Source organism: Asparagus officinalis, chromosome 7 (assembly GCF_001876935.1).
Source record: "Asparagus officinalis chromosome 7, Aspof.V1, whole genome shotgun sequence".
Taxonomy (NCBI): Eukaryota; Viridiplantae; Streptophyta; class Magnoliopsida; order Asparagales; family Asparagaceae; genus Asparagus; species Asparagus officinalis.
In genome coordinates this window covers 144,729,306-144,740,187 of record NC_033800.1, presented here as the reverse complement: position 1 = coordinate 144,740,187, position 10,882 = coordinate 144,729,306, and the positions used below count along the sequence as shown (strand labels likewise).

The window sequence follows — 10,882 nt, the reverse complement described above, 5'->3', positions numbered from 1 at the left end:
GAGCTTATCTTCCTCTGTCATGAAAGGTCATGTGTTTAAACTCTTGTTTCTGCCAGCCAGTCTGTAATCCGTTCATGATGTTGGTGGTTCATAAAATTACTGGGAATATATTGAAAGTATGAAAACATAGGATGTTTTATTTTTCTCGTTCATTCAATGTGGACATATTTGAAATTGCACTTGTCCAAAATATACAGGTGAGAGAGGGCGGCTATGACCAAAAGGTGAACGAGATCGGGCAAAAGACATGGGGAATCATGAAAGGCGTTATGGCGATAGCATCACAAAAGGTCGAGGAATACACCAAAGAGGGAGGTATCAGCAACTGGAAAGGGGATAATTGGCAAAATAACTACAACACACAGAATGGCCACTACCAAAATTTTGGACAGGGGAGCAAGGGCTTTGATAATAATTCTTTCAAAAACCATTCGAACAGAAATTACAGCTCCGTCAGCTCGTGGGACGATTGGGACGACAAGAATCAGAAGGAAGAGCCTAATAATAAAAACGGGAATCATGGTGGTGATAATTGGGCCGGTTGGGATGATGTCAAGAATGAGAGTGATAACGGTTACTACAACGAAAGCTCAGCAAGCAAGGATATCGGTCATAAGTCTGGCTCTTTGTGGGCAGAGGGCGGCTTCGTCTAAAAATGTCCCTTCTGTAATTTTTGGGTAAAATGCAGGTAGCCACCCTCATTTCTTTGCTCTTTGTGTGTATTTTTATTATTGATTTATGACATGGGACTAATTGTCCTACGTCCGCGGTAACAGCCAAGAAAAAGAACTGTAATTAATCGTTATTATTATTCTTTGTAAGAAACTGTACTTAAATTTTATAATTGTTCTATTAGTTTCATTTGCATGGGAACATTTCCTTTTGTTAGGTTGATTGAGTTTGGACTGTAACCTTTTCAATGTTTCCGGTTGCATCTTGGCATTGTCACGAGATTTTTCTGTTTGTGATCATCATGTGAACTGCTATTTTGAAGTATTATCTTGAAAATGTAAGTCGTCCACACATGTTAACTCTAATTTTACGGGTTATATTTCAAGGTTTTTAGATTTCAAGATTTTTAGTCCACTTTTGTAAGATTTTTCTATTTATTCTTTTTCTATGTTATTGTTGTTGTATATTCATGGGTAGTATTTTATTGATATCTACTCCTCTATACCTAAAGGAGAATCCGAAGATTTACTGTTTATGCTACAGTAAATACTACATAAACATCAACCTTTCTATCCTCCTTTAAATATAGGGGTGTAAATTTACTGTTTAAACTACTGTATTTTATTGTACTATGAGCAGTAAATCTTTGCACCCCTCCTTTAAGTATAGAACGGTGAGTATGATTTCTAATTTTAAACATACAATAATCAAATCAAATGTATTAAACCTTAGAGTGAGGCAAGTTGGACATGCAATGTTAAAAAAAATAGGGATATGTGCTTTACACGGGGTACACACTAGTTTGTAAGAAAGCGAAATGCTTGGCTGGCGCCTTTTTATCCTATTCTGAACCAAAAGTTCTTCTCAAGACCTTGGTTTTCTTCTTGATGTGGGACTAAATTAACTCTCTTTTGAAAATGATCTTCTTAGGGAGGACTGATCAAACTTGTTTTATCTCTGTCTTCAGCTCATCCTCTTCCACTCCACTCATTTTTTAAGACCATTCAATGACAAACCTAAGTTGCTAAAATTCTTAAATTTCGTCCGACCTATAATGCTAAATTTCATGTTTCTTGACAGCTTTTCAAATAAATGAGATTTGGGGCATCAATAAGCAAAAACCTTTTTTCTCATAGAAAAAATTATCCTACTAAAAACTTATTTCTTTCCTTGTCTGCGTATCCTTGCCAAACAAACAAGATCTGAAATAAATCCATCACACAACATATATATTATCATCTTACACGTTTTGTCTTATATCCATATATATATGTATATATATATATATATATATATACATATATATATATATATATAATATATATAATATATATATATATTATATATATATATATCCTTATCCCATGGATCTCATATGCATCCATAATCAGTTTTGGCATAAATGGATTATGAATTTTACTTAGAACAAAACCCTATCTATCCTAATGGACTCAAAAATTTGGCAGATGATACAAATATAATGAGTATAATATCTGACACTCATCTTCTTATCCCTTTGCACCCCTACAGCCAAAATCCAGCTGACTGCCACTAAGGGGCTGTTTGGTTGGTTTTAAAAAAGAAAATCTATTAAAGAAAACATATTTTCTATAATAGGTTTTTTTTCTTTTTGTTTGGTTCACCTCCTAAAAGCAAGAAAAGAGATGAGATGAGATGATTGTCATCATCTTATTGGAGGATGTGAAACAATTTTTTTAAAAAAAACTCATTTTATAAATTTTTTTTGAAAAAATAAGTGGAAAATAAATTTTAGTAATATACTTTTTCTATTTCTTTTTCTTTGATTCTAGGAAATCAACCAAACAGCCCCTAAACAAAACAAATGATCGTAAAGTACTTGCTTGTGATTGCGTACAAAGTCTGTAGCACTGACCAGCACAAAGCATTGTCTCCGGAAGCGGTGGGACCGCAAGATCACAGCACACTGTAAACTACAAAAAAAACAATAAAAAATTTCATGCCCTCTGAAAAATTAAATTACTAAAGCAAGCAACTGTATCTGACCAAGAAAATAAAATCAGAACCCACGTCAGACGGACCCCACAGAAACAAGTACAAAGGACCCACTGCTCGCTCAATTATTGTCAAAATAGTGCGTGACTCAGAAAAAGGGTCCACCTCAAATTTCAGCCATTTGAAATGTGCGGATTTTATTAGCGCCATCACCTTTCGCATCCGCATAGAGCCGAAGCTCATTGTCTACAGGCTATCTGATGCAGACTTGTCAGTGAATCCTAATTTCCCACCAACTCATCTTTCAAATATTGTTGGAAGGTATAAAAGCATTTGATTGTCACTATCTATTGAATTAATTAGTAGAGTACATTGAAAATACTATGTCATCTTAGTTAGCTACGTACGTTAACAAGAAAAAGAAGCAGTGAGGTTCATCTCCTTCAGCATGATTATTGACATAAGTAACACTAAAGACTTCATCGTTAGTCTATCTCTATAGGATTTGTGCAATATATATACCTCATGTAAAATAGGAGGTTAGTTACACAGAGATCCTTGATATTTCAGTATGTTGTAGCGAAAACCAGACTCCCATAATAGAGTGATGACTTTGCTCGATGGTCGAGGGGTCTTGCTACAAATGTTTAGGGGCAATCAATTACTCGTCTCCCATATGTTTAGGGGTAGTCAATTACAGTACAAATCTTCGTAAAAGATTCTGATTCCCCCGTTACCAAATTTTTTTGGCTGCATCCTTTATTGGGTATTGTGGGGTCCTTGGAAAGTCCTTGTTTGAGCCAAATTTATCACCACGGTCATTCAATTCGATATACAAAAATTTCGATTTTTGAACGGAGGGTTTATAATGCAGAACTTATCTTACCCGCAATCACCCCTGCCTCCTCCTGTAACAAAAGATGAAAGGGCAATGTGCCACATGATGCAACACAATGCACATATCAAACCGTATTCATTTTACATCAGAGACCCACATCCGGTAAAAACTCCGAAAGTAATCGTACCGAAAAATGAGTATCTTGAGGGTGAAACAGTAAAAAAATTAACTCTAGAGGTCCATCTGCAACGGATAAAACTACATGGTAGTAAGTAAGTTCAAAATAACGATACTAAGGAATATTGAGGGGAACACCGTCGACAGATCAAGACGATCCCAAATAGCGGAGACTAAGGAATACTGAGACATGGGAACATCTTATTGCCATAGGATGGTGATTACACTGTACAGATGAAAGTCCCACGATATATTACACTTGAAAAAGTAAACTAACTAAATATCACACAGTGGCAAGCTCATTGATTTTATCTCCAATCTTAAAGCTCTCACCACCCCATTAACGTCCTCCTCACTCGATCCACAATCTGATCTCTAGCTTGCCTATTTGCTAACGGATATTCTCTCGTTTCCTCCAAGAGAAATCTGTACACCTCCCATTGCCTCTCTGATGTAGTATGTCTCCCAATTTCAGCCTAAGAGACAAAGTTCAGCATCAACATCAAATCTTCATGAAATCTGTAAATAACAGAAGAATTCGATGGGGGTAAGACTTGTTACCGAGAAGATGCAGATGCCAAGTGTTTTGAGAGCAAGTGTGACATCGTAAAATACTCGAGGTTTTCCTTTTCCTGATAATTCGACGGGGTTAGCAACCAAGAGCTCGGTGTCTGGGCCACGGCTGACGATTATCACTCTTAAAGGATGGAGCATCTCCAATCTTAACCGAGAGCAAATTGTGTTTTGCTTTTCAGGATCAATTATCTTTTTACCATCGGCTTGTTGGATGAAAAGGTCTATTTCGCGGTACCCTTTCTCGTATGAGAGGAATCGTCCATACGCTATCTAAATTGCATTGAAGAAAAAGCCAAGTTAGAATGTTCTATAACACTTGAAGTAAGGAAAAAGAAAAAAGAAATACGCATCCGTGTTGAACAATTGTTCACTGTTAAAAAGACCACTAAAGGATCCTTGGTTCAACTTAGAGTCTGTTTTTTTTTTCTGACGTGACTGTGATTGCAATGCAAATATCACTCGCACGCAACTTCAATTACTAAGAGTCTAAGATTGCAGTTGTAGTTGTTTGGTTCAGTTTTAAAATTTTACAACTTGCAACTTTAGTTCTAGTTGTTGGTATGGTCACAGTTGGAGTTATAATTTAAACCTCAGTTGCAACTCAGAAAAGGTCGCAACCGCTACTTACACCCAAATTTGCGTAAGTTGTATGTTTCTATTGGATGTTACTTATTGGCAATCACATATATCAACTGCGGCGAAACAACTGTTGTAATGACTCAAATGTTTCAACCGCATGCAAATGCAAGTGCGACAAATTCCAAACAACCCGTTGGCAAGGCTGCGTTATTTACGTGGGAAGTGGAAAGACCTGTGCAATGAAACAGTGGGCAAAATTCAAATTAAGGGTCTTTAGCATTCATCGTGGTCTGTTCACTGCCCCTGCATGTATCTAAGCAAACAAAATAATAATAACATTAATAATAATCAAAACAGTTAACCATCATAAGAAAGGTCAGGAAGAAACAAACTGCCCAGTTATCTAATAAGAAAAGTCCGAAAGAAACAAACCATATTAGTTAAAGCTCTCTTTTAGCTGCCACTTGATGTGTAGGTCAAGTTAAATGTTTGTCCTTATTTGTTGTATAACCTCAATAATTGGAAGAATAATTGAGCATGACATCTTTTGATGATATCACATAACCATACTCTTTTAGGTAAGCTGCACGCTATAAATTAACAAACAAATCCAGCTACGGGAGACAACCTCCATTGAAGGACATAGTTTGGAACAGTGTCAGACTAAATACTCAGACTGACAAGGATATACGTGTGCATGACTGTACAAAATCATCAAAAAAATATACTAAGAAACTGACAAATGAACAAGATAAGAATGCTATTGAGGTGTGGATATATATTAAGCAATAGGGAAAAAAATGAGTAAATTATTACTAAATTAGATGTTGAGGATAAAATAAGAAAGAACCGATTGAGATACTTTGTTCATATGCAACGGAGGTCACTAAGTGCGTCAATTATAAGAAGTTGTAAGATTATAATTAATATGGAGAAATGACTAATGGTAACCTAAGAAAACTTAATAGGTATAATGTAAGAAGCATATAAGATAGTGGTTAAGTTAGTAAGAAGATATGCTTAATAGAACTGATGGAAGGTTAGGATTCATGTAAGCTTTATTGTTGTTATCGTATCAATCATGGGAAATTCCATTTTCTGGAGTCACTGGAGTTACGATGAAATGTAAAATTTATGGCACGTCTCGTCTTTTTTACCTTATTAACCTTTTTTCCTTCCTTCTTAATTGACAAGAGGTATATTTTCCAAGTTGCTTGACGTAGTTTGATACTCAACTTCCAATCCAAAATAGAGGGTCATGCAGTAAATTAATACTGAGTGGTACCTGAATGTTGCAATCCTTCAAAGTCCTCAAAATGTCATAGAGAAGACCCTTCTGATCAGCACAGTGAATCTGAAGCAAAGTTTGAGAAGGGCTTAAGGAATTGTCTATGACCAAGTTCATGTTTTTAAGCTTCATCATATCTGGACTAAGTGCTTGTGAACCGATATCGCCGTCAGGTATCTCCGGATGAAATAGTCCTTCAGCAACAGCAGAAGGAAGGGAAGAGAAACCCTGCTGAAAACTATCGGCTAATTGAAACTCACAACTGATGCATGAGTCTCCCAAAACTTCATCCAACTTTTGGCATGTCTCATCTTGTCTCTTTTTAGTATGCAAGAGCTCCCTGGACCAAAATATTTAAGGTATCAGATAACAAACACAGAGAAACTGAATATTTAGCGAGAAACAACTGTAGAGATGTAAGAATCGTAACTATGTGTATGAGGAAATCTAACCACAAGAAGCAATAAGCTGAAAATCTAGTATAAATTGTGCTGCCATCTCTTCTTCCCTTGTTTACTCAAAGAAACTACTTAACCACTCCTTGAATATGAAACTACTTAACCACTCCTTGAATATGTGCTATGCATTTAGTCAGATGTGTTTTCAATTATATGATTACAACAGCAACAAAACCTTTTCCAAATTTTGGGGATTTTCAATTGTATACAATACATGTTTTAATTTACAACACCTCTTATATACTTTTTGAACATGAATCTCACACTCCGAGACACTTACTTCATTACATTACATATTTGACAAATCTATTTGCTTTCATTTATACACATATTTGTTATCTTAACCATCTTTTAGCAGAAAAGATGTTGTCGAGTAATCAAGTTGTATAAAATTGTGAATAAGTTTAGTATGTCTTGTCTATTTTAAAAAAAGTTGAAAAGCCAAGCACTATGTCTTTCTGAAGTCATTTAAACATATGGTACGATAAAATTTTACCATCATTGCATGTTCTATATTATCAAGAACAGTTTTTTTGGCATGCTGTAGTTTTCAAGAACATATATAATATATAATATATATATATATATATATATATATATATATATATATATATATATATATATATTATATATATATATTATTATATATATATATATATTATATATATATATATAATATATATATATATATATGCATGGATACGACTCTCCCTTTAATATATAAGGCCTCGGAACTCCGTTCTAAGCTCATGCTATCATATCTCCTCAATCTGTGTCCTACTTTCTTGAGAAGTTACGATGCCCACATTGTACCCATATCCGTGCTACATAGACGCGGTTTTAACAGAGTTAGGGAGACATAGCAGTCTCTGTTTACTCTCTCTGTGCTGTAGACAGTTTCTGGCTCCCTCATTACTTCAAAGTTAAAGTCTAATAACAAACTATCTCATGTTAAACTCAAAAAAGTCATGTCGACTAGAAAACACATACATAAGTTTTAGTTCTATGAAGAAATGCACGAATGCTCAAAAAATAGGTGTATCCACACTCACATGCCATCTGTTATGAAGAAGAGATCCATGACTCTACCATCAGGGGTCGTCGAAACCTTCACTCTATCAATCAAGAGCTCAAGTTCAGAGAGAACATGAGTAACATCTGCAACACTTCACACAATCTCATAAGAAATTGTACCAAGAAATCCAACTCTACCTCCATTACAAAGAATAACAGGAAAATTACCATGTAATAATCCCTTCCGATCAACGGAGAAGAGCTTCAATAAGTAAACCTGAGATATTGCAGGCTGGGTTCCAATATCGTAGTAGAATGGGATCGGATTCGACGGGCACAGAGATAAAAGTCGGGTTTTTAAGCTCCTCCATTGGACATTTATTTTGGGAGAGCAGGGGATAACCCAGAGCACAACAAAACACCATTTCCCATCGGTTGATACGTCTGTAATAAAAATGAATAAAATTTAGGATAACAAGGCTAATCCAGCTGGTGAAACAACCAAATTTCCAAAACCCAATTATTATTATAACAAAGAGTAATTGAAACAAGGGGTAAATCCAAAGCTCCATGTCAAACTTCAAAGCATGTCAAGGAGAAAATATATTGACAGGTTGGGCAGTTTTTTTTAAAGCAAAATTTACAGGGAAATCCCCTCTACTGCAGAAAGCAACATTGATTAAACCCAAAACCCAGGAAAATTTAGACCAGAGAACACCTAAAATTTCCTCACTCAAAAGTAACAACTGTTGCTGAACTCTCAATACTAACATAACAGTAAACTCCAAAACAAATATAAGATTTTTAAAAAAAAAATTAAAATCCACCACATAAAATGGACCTCAAAAACTTCATCTAATAAGCAAAACCAATCTCCGAATCAAGATTCAAACCACAAAATCCAGAGAAAAACTCAAAATTGTCAAGGGAAGGACCGACATCGATGTTTTAATTTTAAAATTTACCAGCAGCTCTCAACCCCTATATTAACATAAACAAGAACTAAACTCAGAGGAGAAAATATGAATTCAAAATCCTAACATAAAATCATAATAACTTTCAAATTCCCGAAATAACCCCGACCTCCCCTCGTAATATAAAGCCCGAACTCGAGAATAATTCGGCAGAGATCGCAGCCGAGCCCAGTTTTGTCCGGGCAGTTAACAGGTGACGGACGCTCGGCTCGCCGCCCTCCCCTCGCCTCTCTCGATCTCGACCGCCGTCCTCGCTCGCGACCCCATGCCCCCGCGTCCGATCGAGAATCCAACTGGAATATCGTCCCCGAGATTCCGCGCCATTCTGCACCCCGCCGCTGTGCTCCCTTGCCGGACTCGGAGCTCCCGCTGTGGAGTATTTCCTAGGTGGCATGCCGCCGCCTTCGGGGGTTAGGGGCCCGCCACGCTCAGCAGCGACCCGTTGGGCGGTATTTATTTGGGTCGGTTGAGGAGTGCGTACGGCCCGAGATGCGGTAGTTCGACACGTGCGGATACCTTCGGCTGGGTTCGAAGTGATCGTGTTGCTGTCGGCGTGGATTTCGGACGGTGAAGTCGTGGGCCGTTCGATTCGGTTCGCACGCTGAGATCGTGATTGAAAGATGCAGGGGAATCTTTAATTGGATTCTTCCCCGCTGAAGGGGCTATTTTGGATTCTATAATTGTTTGAGAATCTTATATTTTTATCTGCTTATAAAAAGTTTTGATGTGAGTGCTTACCTTTTTTTAATTTATTAAAGCTCGGCGCGAGATAAGACTTATGATCGTAAATAAATACAATATTTAGGTGAAATTTTGTATTCCGACAGAATTCTCGGCTGTCTTTTGGATGTCTAGCAGTGACCTGAACGTTGAAGCTGTGCCAGATCAGCTTTATTTTTCTTATTTTAACTTTCTATGGTTTTCCCTTGAATTCATATGTGAGCGGAAAAATTCAAAGGGCGTGTTTGTTTGAGGGTGTTTTTTTGGAAAACCCGGTTTTTGGAACAAAAAGTAACATTTTTGTGTTTTTAGAAATCCAAAACCTGCGTTTGTTTCATTTTTTTTTTTTGAGAAATGGTTTCCTAAAACCTTGTCAAATAGTGCTTTTTTTTGGAACGGCGAAATCCTGTCTAAAAGCTCGGAAATGGGCAATTTTTTGGAAATGAAAGGCCAGCTCAGCTTCTCAGCCTCTCCTGTCTAAAAGCTCGGAAATGGGTCTTTGGAAATGAAAGGGCTCACCGCTTCTCGTTACCCCCCGCTTCGCCATTTCCCTCTTCCTCTTCCCGCCGTTTACAAAAATAATCAACGAATTTTTGCTCAAACGTGGGCATATTTTTGTGTAATGTTGATCCCCCTGTTGATTTCCTCTTTGCTGAACCCTAGCTACTGAGTTGGAGATGAAATTTCTTTAGGGTTTGGAGGTTTACAACGGCTTCTGCAGTGTGATTTTGGGGGTTTTCATGTAGCTTGTCGACGTAGTTCTTGCGATGCGATTTGCTCTTAAAGATCATTGACCTCGGTTCACCCCCTCACCTTATTCTGCAGATCTTACGTGTTGATTTCTCGTATAGCTTTTCCTACTTAAGAAATCACCTAAAGGCCCTTCGGATCTGCTCGAAAACATAGCAAAGGTATAATCTTTTAAAACTTTGTGATACTTGATTGTGTTTGAGGTTTGGTTATATTCAAACAATACCAAATTTTTTATCAGCTAGTTGAAGACGTTAGTATTATGCTGATGTATGTTTACTGCTATACGCTGAGATAATTTCTGTTAAAATCGTATATTTAACAATATTTTCTCTCTAATTTTATTTATAAATGGTTAGCTATAGAGATGACTTTGCGTTTAAGGTTTTGCATGTGTTTAAAAATGTTTATTTAACTGTTGTAGATGGATGAGATGGATGACGATACACTAATGAGGATGTCAAGTAATGCCACTATGTCTGCCATCGTTACTGTGTTGACTTGTTTAATGAGAATTCGTGCTAGAAAAAAAACTATCACCTATCATCATAGGGAGGGAAAACAGAAAAAGATAGAGTCTAGAAATGACCACATCAACCGTGTATTTTTCGGCTATAGTCAAAGTTGTAGAGATTATCTTAGAATGAGGCCGCATGCATTCGAAAATCTGGTTAGAATAATGAGTGTTACGGGCCTACTGCAGGATTCACGTGGTGTTAAAGTAGAAGAACAACTGGTCATGTTTCTAAATATATCAGCACTGATTATAGAGTGCTACAAGATAACAATGCTTTTAATTAGTCACCAATCAGTGACTATGTACTTTTGTAAACATAACCTCAGGGACATGTTATGAACATCT

At 36.7% G+C, this 10,882-nt stretch overlaps 2 protein-coding genes across 2 annotated transcripts; one reads left to right on the top strand and one right to left on the bottom strand.

The window, feature by feature from the left end:
* On the top strand, positions 48-888 carry LOC109848941 (ADP-ribosylation factor GTPase-activating protein AGD7-like). Its single transcript, XM_020418677.1, has one exon. It carries the CDS (start codon positions 132-134, stop codon positions 651-653), a length of 522 nt encoding a protein of 173 aa, XP_020274266.1. The 5' UTR covers positions 48-131; the 3' UTR covers positions 654-888.
* Positions 3,830-10,506, bottom strand: LOC109847907 (ACT domain-containing protein ACR9-like). Its single transcript, XM_020417140.1, has 7 exons — positions 10,468-10,506; positions 8,660-8,843; positions 7,805-8,020; positions 7,615-7,720; positions 6,102-6,444; positions 4,223-4,507; positions 3,830-4,137 (listed from the first exon to the last, which is right to left on the bottom strand). The coding sequence occupies exons 1-7, from the start codon at positions 10,504-10,506 to the stop codon at positions 3,991-3,993; spliced, it is 1,320 nt and encodes a 439-aa protein (XP_020272729.1). The 3' UTR covers positions 3,830-3,990.

Bases quoted from the DNA above. Each gene is read 5' to 3' on its own strand.
- LOC109847907 (XM_020417140.1), bottom strand. From the start codon at position 10,506: ATGGCAGACATAGTGGCATTACTTGACATCCTCATTAGT. The intron at 8,021-8,659 runs GTCGGGGTTATT...TTTTTATTACAG, and splicing joins GCTTTATATTACGAGGGGAG to ACGTATCAACCGATGGGAAA. The intron at 7,721-7,804 runs GTAATTTTCCTG...GAAGTGTTGCAG, and splicing joins TCGGAAGGGATTATTACATG to ATGTTACTCATGTTCTCTCT.
- LOC109848941 (XM_020418677.1), top strand. From the start codon at position 132: ATGTTTTATTTTTCTCGTTCATTCAATGTGGACATATTTGAAATTGCA.